This window comes from Ascaphus truei, chromosome 7, assembly GCF_040206685.1.
Source record: "Ascaphus truei isolate aAscTru1 chromosome 7, aAscTru1.hap1, whole genome shotgun sequence".
In the NCBI taxonomy this organism is placed as follows: domain Eukaryota; kingdom Metazoa; phylum Chordata; class Amphibia; order Anura; family Ascaphidae; genus Ascaphus; species Ascaphus truei.
The window spans coordinates 42105379-42127032 of record NC_134489.1 but is presented as its reverse complement, the minus strand read 5'-3'; the positions used below and the strand labels follow the sequence as shown (position 1 = coordinate 42127032).

At 49.3% G+C, this 21654-nt stretch overlaps 1 protein-coding gene across 1 annotated transcript in view; it reads left to right on the top strand.

Moving 5' to 3' along the window:
* The window catches only part of LOC142499972 (uncharacterized), a 36803-nt gene extending 15648 nt beyond the window's left edge, over positions 1 to 21155 (top strand). The window contains exon 4 of the mRNA XM_075610030.1: positions 35 to 21155. Within this exon, the coding sequence (XP_075466145.1) occupies positions 35 to 20284 (20250 nt within the window). The 3' untranslated portion in view covers positions 20285 to 21155. The remainder of the gene's footprint in view (positions 1 to 34) is intronic.
* The last annotated feature ends 499 nt before the right edge of the window (positions 21156 to 21654 follow it).

Below are 21654 nucleotides of genomic sequence, written 5' to 3'. Positions count from 1 at the left end.
AGATTCGACTCCGAAGCCAGATTCGACTCCGAAGCCAGATTCGACTCCGAAGCCAGATTCGACTCCGAAGCCAGATTCGACTCCGAAGCCAGATTCGACTCCGAAGCCAGATTCGACACCAAAGCCAGATTCGACACCAAAGCCAGATTCGACACCGAAGCCAGATCCGACACAGAAGCCAGATCCGACACAGAAGCCCAATCCGACACAGAAGCCTGATCCGACACAGAAGCCTGATCCGACACAGAAGCCCGATCCGACACAGAAGCCCGATCCGACACAGAAGCCCGATCCAACACAAAAGCCAGATCTGACAAAGAAGCCAGATCCATTACAAAAGCCTGATCTGAAACAGAAACAAGATCCGATCGAGAAACAAGATCCGATCGAGAAACAAGATCCAACACCGAAACCAGATCTGACACCAAAACAAGAATCGTGCAAGAAGCCAGGTGCAACACAGAAGCCAGATCTGACACCAAAACTTGATCCAACACAACAGCCAGATCTGACAAAGAAGCCCGATCCAACACAGAAGCCAGATCCGGCACAGAAGCCCGATTCGACACCGAAGCCCGATCAGACACAGAAGCCAGATCAGACACCGAAGCCCGATCAGACACCGAAGCCAGATCAGACACCGAAGCCAGATCAGACACCGAAGCCAGATCAGACACCGAAGCCAGATCAGACACCGAAGCCAGATCAGACACCGAAGCACGATCAGACACCGAAGCCAGATCAGACACCGAAGCCAGATCAGACACCGAAGCCAGATCAGACACCGAAGCCAGATCAGACACCGAAGCCAAATCAGACACCGAAGCCAGGTCAGACACCGAAGCCAGATCAGACACCGAAGCCAGATCAGACACCGAAGCCAGATCAGACACCGAAGCCAGGTCCGACACAGAAGCCAGATCCGACACAGAAGCCAGATCCGACACAGAAGCCAGATCCGACACAGAAGCCCGATCCGACACAGAAGCCCGATCCGACACAGAAGCCCGATCCGACACAGAAGCCCGATCCGACACAGAAGCCAGATCAGACACCGAAGCCAGAACAGACACTGAAGCCAGATCAGACACCGAAGCCAGATCAGACACCGAAGCCAGGTCCGACACAGAAGCCAGATCCGACACAGAAGCCAGATCCGACACAGAAGCCAGATCCGACACAGAAGCCAGATCCGACACAGAAGCCCGATCCGACACAGAAGCCCGATCCGACACAGAAGCCCGATCCGACACAGAAGCCCGATCCGACACAGAAGCCAGATCAGACACCGAAGCCAGATCAGACACCGAAGCCAGATCAGACACCGAAGCCAGATCAGACACCAAAGCCAGATCAGACACCGAAGCCAGATCAGACACCGAAGCCAGATTCGACACAGAAGCCAGATCCGCTCCAAAAACAAGATCCAACAAAATATCCAGATCTGACACAGAAGCGAGATCCAACACCAAAACCAGACCCGGTCAAGAAAGATGATCTGACACCAAAACTAGATCCAACACAAAAGCCATATCTGACACAGAAACAAGATCCATCCAAGAAGCCAGATCTGACCCAGATACAATATACAACCCAGAAGCAAGATCTGACCCCGAAACAAAATCCCTCACAGAAACCAGATCCAACCAAGAAGACAGATCTGACACCGAAAGAAGATCCAACACAGAAACAAGATCCAGCAAAGAAACAAGATTCGACACATAAACAAGATTCAACACAGAAGCCAGATTCAACACCGAAGTCAGATCCGACACAGAAGCCAGATCAAACCCAAAAACAAGATCCGACCCAGAAGACAGATCCAACCAAAAAACAAGATTTGATACCGAAGCCAGATTCGACACCAAAGAAAGATTCGACACCAAAGCCAGATTCGACACCAAAGCCAGATTCGACACCAAAGCCAGATCCGACACCAAAGCCAGATCCGACACAGAAGCCCGATCCGACACAGAAGCCCGATCAGACACAGAAGCCCGATCCGACACAGAAGCCCGATCCGACACAGAAGCCCGATCCGGCACAAAAGCCCGATCCGGCACAAAAGCCCGATCCGGCACAAAAGCCTGATCCGACACAGAAACAAGATCCGACACAGAAACAAGATCCAACACCAAAGCCAGATTCAACACCGAAGTCAGATTCAACACCGAAGTCAGATTCAACACCGAAGTCAGATCCGACACAGAAGCCAGATCAAACCCAAAAACAAGATCTAACCCAGAAGTCAGATCCGACCCAGAAGACAGATCCAACCAAAAAACAAGATTTGACACCGAAGCCAGATTTGACACCGAAGCCAGATTCGACTCCGAAGCCAGATTCGACTCCGAAGCCAGATTCGACTCCGAAGCCAGATTCGACTCCGAAGCCAGATTCGACTCCGAAGCCAGATTCGACTCCGAAGCCAGATTCGACACCAAAGCCAGATTCGACACCAAAGCCAGATTCGACACCAAAGCCAGATTCGACACCAAAGCCAGATCCGACACAGAAGCCAGATCCGACACAGAAGCCCGATCCGACACAGAAGCCCGATCCAACACAGAAGCCCAATCCGACACAGAAGCCCGATCCGACACAGAAGCCCGATCCGACACAGAAGCCTGATTCGACACAGAAGCCCGATCCGACACAGAAGCCCGATCCGACACAGAAGCCCGATCCAACACAAAAGCCAGATCTGACAAAGAAGCCAGATCCATTACAAAAGCCTGATCTGAAACAGAAACAAGATCCGATCGAGAAACAAGATCCGATCCAGAAACAAGATCCAACACCGAAACCAGATCTGACACCAAAACAAGAATCGTGCAAGAAGCCAGGTGCAACACAGAAGCCAGATCTGACACCAAAACTTGATCCAACACAACAGCCAGATCTGACAAAGAAGCCCGATCCAACACAGAAGCCAGATCCGGCACAGAAGCCCGATTCGACACCGAAGCCCGATCAGACACAGAAGCCAGATCAGACACCGAAGCCCGATCAGACACCGAAGCCAGATCAGACACCGAAGCCAGATCAGACACCGAAGCCAGATCAGACACCGAAGCCAAATCAGACACCGAAGCCAAGTCAGACACCGAAGCCAGATCAGACACCGAAGCCAGATCAGACACCGAAGCCAGATCAGACACCGAAGCCAGGTCCGACACAGAAGCCAGGTCCGACACAGAAGCCAGATCCGACACAGAAGCCAGATCCGACACAGAAGCCAGATCCGACACAGAAGCCAGATCCGACACAGAAGCCCGATCCGACACAGAAGCCCGATCCGACACAGAAGCCCGATCCGACACAGAAGCCCGATCCGACACAGAAGCCAGATCAGACACCGAAGCCAGATCAGACACCGAAGCCAGATCAGACACCGAAGCCAGGTCCGACACAGAAGCCAGATCCGACACAGAAGCCAGATCCGACACAGAAGCCAGATCCGACACAGAAGCCAGATCCGACACAGAAGCCAGATCCGAAACAGAAGCCCGATCCGACACAGAAGCCCGATCCGACACAGAAGCCCGATCCGACACAGAAGCCAGATCAGACACAGAAGCCAGATCAGACACCGAAGCCAGATCAGACACCGAAGCCAGATCAGACACCGAAGCCAGATCAGACACCGAAGCCAGATCAGACACCGAAGCCAGATCAGACACCGAAGCCAGATTCGACACAGAAGCCAGATTCGACACCAAAGCCAGATCCGCTCCAAAAAAAAGATCCAACAAAATATCCAGATCTGACACAGAAGCCAGATCCAACACCAAAACCAGACCCGGTCAAGAAAGATGATCTGACACCAAAACTAGATCCAACACAAAAGCCATATCTGACACAGAAACAAGATCCATCCAAGAAGCCAGATATGACCCAGATACAAGATACAACCCAGAAGCAAGATCTGACCCCGAAACAAAATCCCTCACAGAAACCAGATCCAACCAAGAAGACAGATCTGACACCGAAAGAAGATCCAACACAGAAACAAGATTCAGCAAAGAAACTAGATTCGACACATAAACTAGATTCAACACAGAAGCCAGATTCAACACCGAAGTCAGATCCGACACAGAAGCCAGATCAAACCCAAAAACAAGATCCGACCCAGAAGACAGATCCAACCAAAAAACAAGATTTGACACCGAAGCCAGATTCGACACCAAAGCCAGATTCGACACCAAAGCCAGATTCGACACCAAAGCCAGATTCGACACCAAAGCCAGATCCGACACAGAAGCCAGATCCGACACAGAAGCCCGATCCGACACAGAAGCCCGATCCGACACAGAAGCCCGATCCGACACAGAAGCCTGATCCGACACAGAAGCCCGATCCGACACAGAAGCCCGATCCGACACAGAAGCCCGATCCGACACAGAAGCCCGATCCGACACAGAAGCCCGATCCAACACAAAAGCCAGATCTGACAAAGAAGCCAGATCCATTACAAAAGCCTGATCTGAAACAGAAACAAGATCCGATCGAGAAACAAGATCCGATCCAGAAACAAGATCCAACACCGAAACCAGATCTGACACCAAAACAAGAATCGTGCAAGAAGCCAGGTGCAACACAGAAGCCAGATCTGACACCAAAACTTGATCCAACACAAAAGCCAGATCTGACAAAGAAGCCCGATCCAACACAGAAGCCAGATCCGGCACAGAAGCTAGATCCGGCACAGAAGCCCGATCCGACACCGAAGCCCGATCAGACACAGAAGCAAGATCAGACACCGAAGCCCGATCAGACACCGAAGCCAGATCAGACACCGAAGCCAGATCAGACACCGAAGCCAGATCAGACACCGAAGCCAGATCAGACACCGAAGCCAGATCCGACACCGAAGCCAGATCCGACACCGAAGCCAGATCAGACACCGAAGCCAGATCAGACACCGAAGCCAGATCAGACACCGAAGCCAGATCAGACACCGAAGCCAGGTCAGACACCGAAGCCAGGTCAGACACCGAAGCCAGATCAGACACCGAAGCCAGATCAGACACCGAAGCCAGATCAGACATCGAAGCCAGGTCCGACACAGAAGCCCGATCCGACACAGAAGCCAGATCCGACACAGAAGCCCGATCCGACACAGAAGCCAGATCCGACACAGAAGCCAGATCCGACACAGAAGCCAGATCCGACACAGAAGCCCGATCCGACACAGAAGCCCGATCCGACACAGAAGCCAGATCCGACACAGAAGCCCGATCCGACACAGAAGCCAGATCAGACACCGAAGCCAGATCAGACACTGAAGCCAGATCAGACACCGAAGCCAGATTCGACACAGAAGCCAAATTCGACACCAAAGCCAGATCCGCTCCAAAAAAAAGATCCAACAAAATATCCAGATCTGACACAGAAGCCAGATCCAACACCAAAACCAGACCCGGTCAAGAAAGATGATCTGACACCAAAACTAGATCCAACACAAAAGCCATATCTGACACAGAAACAAGATCCATCCAAGAAGCCAGATCTGACCCAGATACAATATACAACCCAGAAGCAAGATCTGACCCCGAAACAAAATCCCTCACAGAAACCAGATCCAACCAAGAAGACAGATCTGACACCGAAAGAAGATCCAACACAGAAACAAGATCCAGCAAAGAAACAAGATTCGACACATAAACAAGATTCAACACAGAAGCCAGATTCAACACCGAAGTCAGATCCGACACAGAAGCCAGATCAAACCCAAAAACAAGATCCGACTCAGAAGACAGATCCAACCAAAAAACAAGATTTGACACCGAAGCCAGATTCGACACCAAAGCCAGATTCGACACCAAAGCCAGATTCGACACCAAAGCCAGATTCGACACCAAAGCCAGATTCGACACCAAAGCCAGATTCGACACCAAAGCCAGATTCGACACCAAAGCCAGATTCGTCACCAAAGCCAGATTCGACACCAAAGCCAGATTCGACACCAAAGCCAGATTCGACACCAAAGCCAGATTCGACACCGAAGCCAGATCCGACACCAAAGCCAGATCCGACACCAAAGCCAGATCCGACACAGAAGCCAGATCTGACACAGAAGCCTGATCCAACACAAAAGCCAGATCTGACAAAGAAGCCAGATCCATCACAAAAGCCTGATCCGACACAGAAACAAGATCCGACACAGAAACAAGATCCAACACCGAAGCCAGATTCAACACCGAAGTCAGATCCAACACAGAAGCCAGATCAAACCCAAAAACAAGATCTAACCCAGAAGTCAGATCCGACCCAGAAGACAGATCCAACCAAAAAACAAGATTTGACACCGAAGCCAGATTCGATTCCGAAGCCAGATTCGACTCCGAAGCCAGATCAGACACCGAAGCCAGATCAGACACCGAAGCCAAATCAGACACCGAAGCCAAATCAGACACCGAAGCCAGATCAGACACCGAAGCCCGATCCGACACAGAAGCCCGATCCGACACAGAAGCCCGATCCGACACAGAAGCCCGATCCGACACAGAAGCCCGATCCGACACAGAAGCCCGATCCGACACAGAAGCCCGATCCGACACAGAAGCCCGATCAGACACCGAAGCCAGATCAGACACCGAAGCCAGATCAGACACCGAAGCCAGATCAGACACCGAAGCCAGATCAGACACCGAAGCCAGATCAGACACCGAAGCCAGATCAGACACCGAAGCCAGATCAGACACCGAAGCCAGATCAGACACCGAAGCCAGATCAGACACCGAAGCCAGATCAGACACCGAAGCCAGATTCGACTCCGAAGCCAGATTCCACACCAAAGCCAGATTCCACACCAAAGCCAGATTCCACACCAAAGCCAGATTCCACACCAAAGCCAGATTCTCAGACACCGAAGCCAAATCAGACACCGAAGCCAGATCAGACACCGAAGCCCGATCCGACACAGAAGCCCGATCCGACACAGAAGCCCGATCCGACACAGAAGCCCGATCCGACACAGAAGCCCGATCCGACACAGAAGCCCGATCCGACACAGAAGCCCGATCCGACACAGAAGCCCGATCCGACACCGAAGCCCGATCCGACACCGAAGCCAGATCAGACACCGAAGCCAGATCAGACACCGAAGCCAGATCAGACACCGAAGCCAGATCAGACACCGAAGCCAGATCAGACACCGAAGCCAGATCAGACACCGAAGCCAGATCAGACACCGAAGCCAGATCAGACACCGAAGCCAGATCAGACACCGAAGCCAGATCAGACACCGAAGCCAGATCAGACACCGAAGCCAGATCAGACACCGAAGCCCGATCCGACACAGAAGCCAGATCCGACACAGAAGCCAGGTCCGACACAGAAGCCAGGTCCGACACAGAAGCCAGGTCTGACACAGAAGCCCGATCCGACACAGAAGCCCGATCCGACACAGAAGCCCGATCCGACACAGAAGCCCGATCCGACACAGAAGCCAGATCCGACACAGAAGCCAGATCCGACACAGAAGCCAGATCCGACACAGAAGCCCGATCCGACACAGAAGCCAGATCCGACACAGAAGCCAGATCCGACACAGAAGCCAGATCCGACACAGAAGCCAGATCCGACACAGAAGCCAGATCCGACACAGAAGCCAGATCCGACACAGAAGCCAGATCCGACACCGAAGCCAGATTCGACACCGAAGTCAGATTCGACACCGAAGTCAGATTCGACACCGAAGTCAGATTCGACACCGAAGTCAGATTCAACACCGAAGTCAGATTCAACACCGAAGTCAGATTCAACACCGAAGTCAGATCCGACACAGAAGCCAGATCAAACCCAAAAACAAGATCTGACCCAGAAGTCAGTTCAGACCAAAACGTCAGATCCGACCCAGAAGACAGATCCAACCAAAAAACAAGATTTGACACCGAAGCCAGATTTGACACTGAAGCCACCGAAGCCAGATTCGACTCCGAAGCCAGATTCGACTCCGAAGCCAGATTCGACTCCGAAGCCAGATCAGACACCGAAGCCAGATCAGACACCGAAGCCAGATCAGATACCGAAGCCAAATCAGACACCGAAGCCAGGTCAGACACCGAAGCCAGATCAAACACCGAAGCCCGATCTGACACAGAAGCCCGATCCTACACAGAAGCCAGATCCGACACAGAAGCCCGATCCGACACAGAAGCCAGATCCGACACAGAAGCCCGATCCGACACAGAAGCCAGATCCGACACAGAAGCCCGATCCGACACAGAAGCCCGATCCGACACAGAAGCCCGATCCGACACTGAAGCCCGTTCCGACACCGAAGCCCGATCAGACACCGAAGCCCGATCAGACACCGAAGCCAGATCAGACACCGAAGCCAGATCAGACACCGAAGCCAGATCAGACACCGAAGCCAGATCAGACACCGAAGCCAGATCAGACACCGAAGCCAGATCAGACACCGAAGCCAGATCAGACACCGAAGCCAGATCAGACACCGAAGCCAGATCAGACACCGAAGCCAGGTCAGACACCGAAGCCCGATCAGACACCGAAGCCAGATCAGACACCGAAGCCAGATCAGACACCGAAGCCCGATCAGACACCGAAGCCCGATCCGACACAGAAGCCAGATCCGACACAGAAGCCAGATCCAACACAGAAGCCAGATCCGACACAGAAGCCAAGTCCGACACAGAAGCCAGATCCGACACAGAAGCCCGATCCGACACAGAAGCCCGATCCGACACAGAAGCCCGATCCGACACAGAAGCCCGATCCGACACAGAAGCCAGATCCGACACAGAAGCCCGATCCGACACAGAAGCCCGATCCGACACAGAAGCCCGATCCGACAAAGAAGCCCGATCCGACACAGAAGCCAGATCCGACACAGAAGCCAGATCCGACACAGAAGCCAGATCCGACACAGAAGCCCGATCCGACACAGAAGCCCGATCCGACACAGAAGCCCGATCCGACACAGAAGCCAGATCCGACACAGAAGCCAGATCCGACACAGAAGCCAGATTCGACACCGAAGTCAGATTCAACACCGAAGTCAGATCCGACACAGAAGCCAGATCAAACCCAAAAACAAGATCTGACCCAGAAGTCAGTTCAGACCAAAACGTCAGATCCGACCCAGAAGACAGATCCAACCAAAATACAAGATTTGACACCGAAGCCAGATTTGACACCGAAGCCACCGAAGCCAGATTCGACACAGAAGCCAGATTCGACTCCGAAGCCAGATTCGACTCCGAAGCCAGATTCGACTCCGAAGCCAGATTCGACTCCGAAGCCAGATTCGACTCCGAAGCCAGATTCGACTCCGAAGCCAGATTCGACTCCGAAGCCAGATCCAACACCAAAGCCATATCCGACACAGAAGCCCGATCCGACACAGAAGCCCGATCCGACACAGAAGCCCGATCCGAAACAGAAGCCCGATCCGACACAGAAGCCCGATCCGACACAGAAGCCCGATCTGACACAGAAGCCCGATCCAACACAAAAGCCAGATCTGACAAAGAAGCCAGATCCATCACAAAAGCCTGATCTGACACAGAAACAAGATCCGATCCAGAAACAAGATCTGATCCAGAAACAAGATCCAACACCGAAACCAGATCTGACACCAAAACAAGAATCGTGCAAGAAGCCAGGTGCAACACCGAAGCCAGATCTGACACAAATGCCAGATCCGACACAGAAGCCAGATTCGACACGGAAGCCAGATTCGACACCGAAGCCAGATTCGACACTGAAGCCAGATTCGACACCGAAGCCAGATTCGACACCGAAGCCAGATTCGACACCGAAGCCAGATTCAACACCGAAGCTAGAATCAACACTGAAGCCAGATCTGACACCGAAAGAAGATCCACTCCAAAAACAAGATCCAACAAAGAAGCCAGATCCCACACCAAAACCAGACCCGATCAAGAAAGAAGATCTGACACCAAAACTTGATCCAACACAAAAGTCAGATCTGACAAAGAAGCCCGATCCAACACAGAAGCCCGATCCGGCACAGAAGCCAGATCAGACACCGAAGCCAGATCAGACAACGAAGCCAGATCAGACACCGAAGCCCGATCAGACACCAAAGCCCGGTCAGACACCGAAGCCCGATCAGACACCGAAGCACGATCAGACACCGAAGCCAGATCAGACACCAAAGCCAGATCAGACACCGAAGCCAGATCAGACACCGAAGCCAGATCAGACACCGAAGCCAGATCAGACACCGAAGCCAGATCAGACACCGAAGCCAGATCAGACACCGAAGCCAGATCAGACACCGAAGCCAGATCAGACACCGAAGCCAGGTCAGACACCGAAGCCAGGTCCGACACAGAAGCCCGATCCGACACAGAAGCCAGATCCGACACAGAAGCCAGATCCGACACAGAAGCCAGATCCGACACAGAAGCCAGATCCGACACAGAAGCCCGATCCGACACAGAAGCCCGATCCGACACAGAAGCCCGATCCGACACAGAAGCCCGATCCAACACCGAAGCCCGATCAGACACCGAAGCCCGATCAGACACCGAAGCCCGATCAGACACCGAAGCCAGATCAGACACCGAAGCCAGATCAGACACCGAAGCCAGATCAGACACCGAAGCCAGATCTGACACCGAAGCCATATCAGACACCGAAGCCAGATCAGACACCGAAGCCAGGTCAGACACCGAAGCCAGGTCCGACACAGAAGCCCGATCCGACACAGAAGCCAGATCCGACACAGAAGCCAGATCCGACACAGAAGCCAGATCCGACACAGAAGCCAGATCCGACACAGAAGCCCGATCCGACACAGAAGCCCGATCCGACACAGAAGCCCGATCCGACACAGAAGCCCGATCCAACACCGAAGCCCGATCAGACACCGAAGCCCGATCAGACACCGAAGCCCGATCAGACACCGAAGCCAGATCAGACACCGAAGCCAGATCAGACACCGAAGCCAGATCAGACACCGAAGCCAGATCTGACACCGAAGCCATATCAGACACCGAAGCCAGATCAGACACCGAAGCCAGATCAGACACCGAAGCCAGATCAGACACCGAAGCCAAATCAGACACCGAAGCCAGGTCAGACACCGAAGCCAGATCAGACACCGAAGCCAGGTCCGACACAGAAGCCCGATCCGACACAGAAGCCCGATCCGACACAGAAGCCAGATCCGACACAGAAGCCAGATCCGACACAGAAGCCCGATCCGACACAGAAGCCAGATCCGACACAGAAGCCCGATCCGACACAGAAGCCCGATCCGACACAGAAGCCAGATCCGACACAGAAGCCAGATTCGACACCAAAGCCAGATCCGACACAGAAGCCAGATTCGACACCGAAGCCAGATTCGACACCGAAGCCAGATTCAACACCGAAGCCAGATTCAACACCGAAGACAGATTCAACACCGAAGCCAGATTCAACACCGAAGCCAGATTCAACACCGAAGCCACATTCAACACCGAAGCCAGATCCGACACCGAAAGAAGATCCGCTCCAAAAACAAGATCCAACAAAATATCCAGATCTGACAAAGAAGCCAGATCCAACACCAAAACCATACCCGATCAAGAAAGAAGATCTGACACCAAAACTAGATCCAACACAAAAGCCAGATCTGACACAGAAGCCCGATCTGACACCAAAGCCAGATCAGACACAAACCCAAAAACAAGATTCGTCACCGAAGCCAGATTCGACACCGAAGCCAGATTCGACACCGAAGCCAGATTCGACACCGAAGCCAGATTCGACACCGAAGCCAGATTCGACACCGAAGCCAGATTCGACACCGAAGCCAGATTCGACACCGAAGCCAGATTCGACACCGAAGCCAGATTTGACACCGAAGCCAGATTCGACACCGAAGCCAGATTCGACACAGAATCCAACAAAGAAGCCAGATCCGACACAGAAACAAGATCCGACCAAGAAGCCAGATCTGACACAGAAACAAGATCTGACACAGAAACAAGATTCAACACAAAAGCCAGATGTGACACAAAAGCCAGATCCAACACAAAAGCCTGATCCGACACAGAAACAAGATCCGATCCAGAAACAAGATCCAAACCAAAAGCAAGATCCAGCACAGAAGCAAGATCCAAGCCTAAAACAAGATTCAAGCTCAAAACAAGATCTGATCCAGAAACAAGATTCGACACCGAAGCCAGATTCGATACCGCAGCCAAATGCACCACAGAAACAAGATCCAACCAAGAAGCCAGATCTGACACAGAAACAAGATCCGATCCAGAAACATGATCCAACAGAAAAGCCAGATCTGACAAAGAAGCCAGATCTGACAAACAAGCCAGACCCGGCACCAAAGCCAGATCAGACATCAAAGCCAGATCCAACACCGAAGACAGATCCGACACAGAAAGAAGATCCAACCAAGAAGCCAGATCTGACACAGAAACAAGATCTGACACAGAAACAAGATCCAACACAAAAGCCAGATGTGACACAGAAGCCCGATCCGACACAGAAACAAGATCCAATCCAGAAACAAGAACTTATACCGAAACCAGAGCCGACACCAAAGCCAGATCCAACACAGATACAAGATCCATCCAAGAAGTCAGATCCGACAAAAAACACAGATCAAACCAAAAAACAAGATTCGATACCGAAGCCAGATTCGACTCCGAAGCCAGATCCAACACAGAAACCAGATCCAACCAAGAAGCCAGATCCGACACAAAAGCCAGATCCGACACAAAAGCCAGATCCGACACTAAAGCCAGATCCGACACAAAAGCCAGATCCGATACAAAAGCCAGATCCAACACAAAAGCCAGATTCAACACAAAAGCCAGATTCAACACAAAAGCCAGATTCAACACAAAAGCCAGATCCAACACAAAAGCCAGATCCAACACAAAAGCCAGATCCAACACAAAAGCCAGATCCAACACAAAAGCCAGATCCAACACCGAAGACAAATCCGACACAGAAAGAAGATCCAACCAAGAAGCCAGATTTGACACAGAAACAAGATCCAACACAAAAGCCAGATCTGACACAGAAATATGATCCATCCAAGAAGTCAGATCCGACACAGAAAGAAGATCCAATCCAGAAACAAGATCTGACAGAGAAACAGGATCCAACACAAAAGCCAGATTTGACAAAAAAGCCAGATCAGACTATGAAGCCAGATTCGACACCGAAGCCTGATTCGACACCGAAGCCCGATCCGACACCGAAGCCCGATCAGACAACGAAGCCTGATCAGACACCGAAGCCCGATCAGACACCGAAGCCCGATCAGACACCGAAGCCCGATCAGACACCGAAGCCCGATCAGACACCGAAGCCAGATCCGACACAGAAGCCAGATCCGACACAGACAGAAGATCCGACCAAGAAGCACGATCCGACACAGAAACAAGATCCGATCCAGAAACAAGAACTTACACCGAAACCAGAGCCGACACCAAAGCCAGATCCAACACAGAAACAAGATCCATCCAAGAAGTCAGATCCGACACAAAACCCAGATCAAACGAAAAAACAAGATTCGATACCGAAGCCAGATTCGACACCGAAGCAAGATTTGACAACGAAGCCAGATTTGACAACGAAACGAGATTCGACTACAAAGCCAGATCCAACACAGAAACCAGATTCAACCAAGAAGCCAGATCCGACACCAAAACAAGATCCAACACAAAAGCCAGATCCAACACAAAAGCCAGACCCAACACAAAAGGCAGATCCGACACAGAAAGAAGATCCAACCAAGAAGCCAGATCCGACACAGAAACAAGATCTGATACAGAAACATGATCCATCCAAGAAGTCAGATCCGACAAAGAAAGAAGGTCCAATCCAGAAAGAAGATCTGACAGAGAAACAAGATTCAACACAAAAGCCAGATTTGACAAAAAAGCCAGATCAGACTACAAAGCCAGATTCGACACCGAAGCCAGATTTGACACCGAAGCCAGATTTGACACCGAAGCCAGATTTGACAACAAAGCCAGATTTGACAACAAAGCCAGATTTGACAACAAAGCCAGATCAGACTACGAAGCCAGATCAGACTACGAAGCCAGATCAGACTACGAAGCCAGATTCGACACAGAAACCAGATTCGACACAGAAGCCAGATTCGACACCGAAGCCAGATTCGATACAGAAGCCAGATTCGACACAGAAGCCAGATTCGACACAGAAGCCATATTCGACACAGAAGCCAGATTCGACACAGAAGCCAGATTCGACACCGAAGTCAGATTCGACACCGAAGTCAGATTCGACACCGAAGTCAGGTGCGACACCGAAGCCAGATCAGACACCGAAGCCAGATCAGACACCGAAGCCAGATCAGACACCGAAGCCAGATCAGACACCGAAGCCAGATCAGACACTGAAGCCATATCAGACACCGAAACCAGAGCCGATCCAGGAAAAAGATCTGATCCAGAAACAAGATCCAACACAGAAGCCAGATCCAACACAAAAACCAGATCTGACAAAAAAGCCAGATCCGACCCCGAAACCAGATCCGACCCCGAAACCAGATGCAACACGGAAACCAGATCCGACACCAAAAGAAGATCCGTGCAAGAAGCCAGGTCCGACATCAAAGTCAAATCCATCACAGAAGCCAGATCTGATACAGAAACCAGATCTGACACAGAAACCAGATCCGACACCAAAGCCAGATCTGACACAGAAACAAGATCCAACACAGAGACAAGGTCAAATACCAAAGACAGATCCTACACTGAAGTCAGATTCGACCCAAACAAAAGATTCAACCAAAAAACAAGATCCAGTACAAAAGCAAGATCCAACCCAAAAACAAGATCCGCTCCAGAGACAAGATTCAACACCAAAGCCAGATTCAACACCGAAGCCAGATGCAACACAGAAAGAAGATCCCACCAAGAAGCCAGATCTGACACAGAAACAAGATCCGATCCAGAAACAAGATCCAACAGAAAAGCCAGAACTGACAAAGAAGCCAGATCCGACACCAAAGCCAGATCCGACACCGAAGCCAGATCCAACACAAAAGCCAGATCCAACACAAAAGCCAGATCCGACACAGAAAGAAGATCCAACCAAGAAACCAGATCCGACACAGAAACAAGATCCGATCCAGAAACAAGAACCGACACCAAAACCAGATCAGACACCAAAGCCAGATCCGACACAGAAACATGATCCACCCAAGAAGTCAGATCCAACACAGAAAGAAGACCCAATCCAGAAACAAGATCTGACAGAGAAACAAGATCCAACACAAAAGCCAGATTTGACAAAGAAGCCAGATTCGACACCGAAGCCAGATTCGACACCGAAGCCAGATTTGACACCGAAGCCAGATTCGACACCAAAGCCAGATTCGACACCGAAGGCAGATTCGACACCGAAGCCTGATTCGACACCGAAGCCTGATTCGACACCGAAGCCTGATTCGACACAGAAAGAAGAGCCCACCAAGAAGCCAGATCTGACACAGAAACAAGATCCGATCCAGAAACAAGGTCCAACAAAAAATCTAGATCTGACAAAGAAGCCAGATTCGACACCGAAGCCAGATTCGACACCGAAGCCAGATGCAACACAGAAAGAAGATCCAACCAAGAAGCCAGATCCGACACAGAAACAAGATCTGACACAGAAACAAGATCCAACAAAAAAGCCAGATCTGACACAGAAACAAGATCCGACACAGAAACATGATCCATCCAAGAAGTCAGATCTGACAGAGAAACAAGATCCAACAAAAAAGCCAGATTTGACAAAGAAGCCAGATCAGACACCGAAGCCAGATCAGACACCGAAGCCAGATTCGACACCGAAGCCAGATTCGACACCGAAGCCAGATTCGACACCGAAGCCAGATTCGACACCGAAGCCAGATTCGACACCGAAAGAAGAGCCCATCAAGAAGCCAGATCCGACACAGATACAAGATCTGACACAGAAACAAGATCCAACACAAAAGCCAGATATGACAAAGAAGCCAGATCCAATTCAGAAGCCAGATCCAACACAGAAGCCATATCCAACACATAAGCCGGATCAAACACAAAAGTCTGATCTGACACAGAAACAAGAACCGACACCGAAGCCAGATCCAACACAGAAACAAGATCCATCCAAGAAGTCAGATCCGACACAAAAGCCAGATCTGACACAGAAACAAGATCCAATCCAGAAACGGGATCTGACAGAGAAACAAGATCAGACCCAGCAAAAAGATCTTACACAGAAGCCAGATCAAACCAAAAATCAAGATTCGACACTGAAGCCAGATTTAACAACGAAGCCAGATCCGACACAGAAACCAGATCCAACGAAGCCAAATCCAACACCAAAAGAAGATCCAACCAAGAAGTCAGATTTGACACAGAAACAAGATCAGATCCAGAAACAAGATCCAACAAAAAATCCAGATCTGACAAAGAAGCCAGATCCAACACCGACATCAGAGGCAACACCAAAACCAGATCCAACACCGAAACAAGATCCGATCCAAAAGCAAAAACCGACAGAAAAACCAGATCCGTCACAGAAACAAGATCCAGCCAAGAAGCCAGATCTGACACAAAAGCTAGATCCGACACAAAAGCCAGATCCGACACAGAAAGTAGATCTGATCCAGAAACAAGATCTGACAGAGAAACCTGATCCAAAACAAATGCCAGATTTGACAAAGATGCCATATCAGACACCAAAGCCAGATCCGACACTGAAGCTAGATCCGACGCCGAAGCCAGATTCGACACCGAAGTCAGATTCGACACCGAAGTCAGATTTGGCACCGAAGCCAGATTCGACACCGAAGCCAGATGCAACACAGAAAGAAGAGCCCACCAAGAAGCCAGATCTGACACCGAAACAAGATCCGATCCAGAAACAAGATCCAACACAAAAGCCAGATCTGACACAGAAGCCAGATCAAAGACCGAAGCCAGATCTGACACAGAAAGAAGATCCAACCAAGAAGCCAGATCCGACACAGATACAAGATCTGATACAGAAACAAGATCCAACACAAAAGCCAGATATGATAAAGAAGTCAGATCCAACACAGAAGCCAGATCCAACACAAAAGCCTGATCTGACACAGAAACAAGATCCGATCCAGAAACAAGAACTGACACAGAAACCAGATCCGACACCAAAGCCAGATCTGACACAGGAACAAGACCCATCCAAGAAGTCGGATCCGACACAAAAGCCAGATTCGACACTGAAGCCAGATTCGACAACAAAGCCAGACCCGACAAGAAAACCAGATCCAACCAAGCCAGATACAACGCCAAAAGAAGATCCGACCAAGAAGTCAGATTTGACACAGAAACAAGATCCGATCCAGAAACAAGATCCAACAAAAAATCCAGATTTGACAAAGAAGCCAGATCCGACACCGAAGTCAGATGCAACACCAAAACCAGATCCGACATCGAAAGAAGATCCAACCAGGAAATCAGATTTGATACAGAAACAAGATCCAACAAAAAATCCAGATCTGACAAAGAAGCCAGATCCGACACAGAAGCCAGATCCAACACAAAAACCTGACCCGACACAGAAACAAGATCCAACACCGAAGCCAGATCTAGCACAGAAACAAGATCCATCCAAGAAGCCAGATCTGACACAAAAGCCAGATCCAACACAAAAGCCTGATCTGACACAGAAACAAGATCCAATCCAGAAACAAGAAGCAACACAGAAACCAGATCCAACACCAAAGTCAGATCTGACAGGGAAACAAGATCCAACACAAAAGCCAGATTTGACAAAGAAGCCAGATTCGACACTGAAGCCAGATTCGACAACGAAGCCAGATTCGACAACGAAGCAAGATCCGACACAGAAACCAGATCCAACAAAGCCAGATCCAACACCGAAAGAAGATCCGACCAAGAAGTCAGATTTAACACAGAAACAAGATCCGATCCAGAAACAAGATCCAACAAAAAATCCAGATGTGACAAAGAAGCCAGATCTGACACCGAAGTCTGATGCAACACCAAAACCAGATCCGACACCGAAAGATCAAACCAAGAAATCAGATTTGATACAAAAACAAGATCCAACAAAAAATTCAGATCTGACAATAAAGCCAGATCCAACACAAAAGCCAGATCCAACACTGAAACCAGATCCGACACAGAAACAAGATCTGACCCAAAAACGAGATCCAACACAGAAGGCAGATCTGACTCAGAAGCCAGATCCAACCAAAAAACAAGATCAGATCCAGAAGTCAGATCTATCACCAAAGCCAGATTCAACACCGAAGCAAGATCCAGCTCAGAAGCCAGATCCAACCAAAAAACAAGATCTGACACTGAAGCCAGATCCAACACTGAACCAAGATCCAGCACAGAAGCAAGATCTAACCCAAAAACGAGATCCGACACAAAAACAAGATCCGATCCAGAAGCAAGATCCCAGCCCAAAACAAGATCCAAAACAGAAACAAGATCCAGCACAGAAACAAGATCCGAAACAGAAACAAGATCCAACACAGAAGCCAGATCTGACACAGAGGCCAGACCTGACCCAGCAAAAAGATCTGACCCAGCAAAAAGATCTGAAACAGAAGCCAGATCCAACCCAAAAACAAGATCCTACACAGAAATTAGATCCGACCCAGCAAAAAGATCCAACCCAGGAGCCAGATCCAACCCAGAAGTCAGATCCAACCCTAAAGCCAGATCCGACTCAGAAACAAGATCCCAGACGAAAACAAGATTCCACCCAAAAACAAGGTCCAACCCAGCAAAAAGATCTGACCGAGCAAAAAGATTCAACCCAGAAGCCAGATCAAACTCAAAAACAAAATCTGACCCAAAAGCAAGATTTGATCCAGAAGCCAGATCCGACCCAAAAAACAATTCTTATACAGAAGCCAGATTCAACACAACAACAAGATCTCACCCAAAAGCCAGATACGACCCAGAAACAAGATTTGCCACAGATACAAGATCCAACACAGAAGCCAGATCCGACCCAGAAGTCAGATCTGACACATACCAGTAGGCAAGATCCAACCCATAAACAAGATCTGAAACAGAAACAAGATCCATGCCCAAAACAAGATCCAACGCAGAAATCAGATCCAACCAAGAAACCAGATTCAACCCAGAAGCCAGATCCAACCCAAAAGCAAGATGCAACACAGAAACAAAATCCGAAACAGAAACGAGATCTGACAAAGAAGCAAGATCCGGCAGAGAAGCAAGATCCAACCAAAAAACAGGATCCCAGGACAAAACAAGATCCGCCACAGAAACAAGAATCAATGCAGAAAAAAGATTCAAGACAGGAACAAGTTTCGACGCAGAAGGAAGATCCCTTACAGAAGCAAGACCATAGACAATTGGTAGTGGAGCAAGTTCCAACCCAAAAACATGGCAATTTCCCAAAGCAAGACAAATCCCAACAAAGTGATTCTTCCAAAGTCCAAGTACAACCTTATGACCATCCAGATAAAGCATCTACAAAAGAAGACCAACAGAAATATTATACATACTTTGAACAAAGATCCGTTCAGAAGGTTGGATGTGAGCAAGACTCGCCCCAAACCCTACAAACACACCAATTACTCAGAAAAGAAGAAAAAACTGTGAAACAATGGGGGCACAAAGAAGTACATTATTCATATCAACAACAAGAAGATCTAGCTCAGCAAACTCTATGGGACTCCAATCTATCGCAGAAAAAGCAGGTTATACAGCAAGATTCTGCTACACAAGGTTATCAAGTGTCACAGCAAACTCAGCAACAGGCAGGAAACTGGCCGTGGAGTGATGTGGCTCTACCACCTAACTATTACCAGACATCACTGGTGGGACAGCATCTCTCCCAGACATCACTGGTGGGACAGCATCTCTCCCAGACATCCCTGGGGGGACAGCATCTCTCCCAGACATCAGTCCAAGAACAGCAGTCCCTATCCTGGCCATTGCGTCCACAGCAGCTTTTTGAAAACTTGAGTTCTGAAATGAGTTTGCCGCATCAAGACACGTCACAGCAGCCGCCTGAGCACATATGGCAGCAGAACCCACTCTATGCGCTTTCACTGCAAAGCCCGAAACTAATGCATCAGAAATTAAGCCAGTCCACTACGTCAGAGTCATGGTATTCTGAGCAGTCAGTGCAACCTACTGGGAGGCCACGACCATCTGCTGACCAGCATCAACCCTCTCCATCTCTAGGAGCTGAAGGGTCAACGCAAGCACCAGGAGCCACCGAAAAACAGGATAGGTCCCCTCAGAAGACCTTTAAATGGCCATGGCAGTGATACTCTCTCAGCTTATGATAACTGATTGTATGTTGTGATATCTTTTATTGGACCAGCATAATAATACCGATGTAGCGTGTGACATTGTTGCCCCAGATTACACAACATATCCTACATTAGTGCACCTGATGGGTCAATTAAACATGCTACATTCGTAGGTCTCTTCTTCATCCAACATAATCTGTGGGTTCTTAATGTCTCCTATACAATTTTATTATTAACTACACTTTATCTTAGTGCACTGAAAAGTATCACAACCCTTTCTTATGGGATGTTTGCACTGTATCTAGCGTTCTTTCTTTTGGAAACATTGGATAAAGGGTCTTTAAATCTAATAATAGAAGGCATGCATAATATTGCTATATTAGTATATGTCAAACATATGCCCAAGGAAATACCAAAACCTAATGCCTATTTTTGTAAGTAACATTAGAGGCAAATTGGATCGTACTAGGTGAAATATACATATATCAAAATTAAGGGAGTCGTGTGTAAGTCAAAAAAAAAACCAGTTTTACTTTGAGATCAATGAATTTCTCCAGAATTAAAGTATTTTCTTTCAATTGTGATGCACTGTATCACGTTTTCCCACACGTACAGTATCAAGATTTCCCTTACAAATAAAAAAACCCTGCGTTATTCATAGAAGTCGCCCCGGTCCAAAATGCCCCGAAACTGGGTTTCTACTTGGTGCTAATGATAAACTAGAAGCTCACACTGTGAAGTGAAGCGAAGGCTTCTTTATGTACTGTAATCCAAAATGATTGTATTTTCTCATTTATTTTCATGTATCGGGAACTCATTACTGCAAAATAATGTACTTTACCCTTGTTGGCTCCTCAACAAGAGAATAAATAAACTTGTGAAATTGTGTGTGACTTGTTCATAGATTCCTGAAGATCGTGTTAAGAGAGATTCATTCACAAATGTTTTAAACTCTAAGGCTGCGTCCACGCTAGCGCTGAGCTCGCTGAGCGGGCGGTGCTTGGCGAGGTGACTTGCATATATATATATATGCAAGTCCCTGCTCACGCGATGCGCGCGAGAGTATGCGCGGGCACACACGCTCACCGACGCTTGGCACTTAAGTAAACAAATTATTTAAACTTTCTAGCGTGCTCTGCTTCCCCTGCAGCGTACCCCCCGCTCACCCCCCGCGAGCACTTGCGAAAATTTAAAGGACACCCGGTGCTCATGCTTGGAGAGCTCTCCAAGCATGAGCACGCTCAGCGCCAGCGGGGACAAAGCCTAAGGCTCATTTATAGTAAAGGGCGACGGCGTGACGTCAGCCGTCGCTGTTGCTGTAGTGTTTCCTGAACTCTGGTACAGGAGAGGGTGACCGGGGGGCGTGGCGGAGGTGTGGCAGTGAG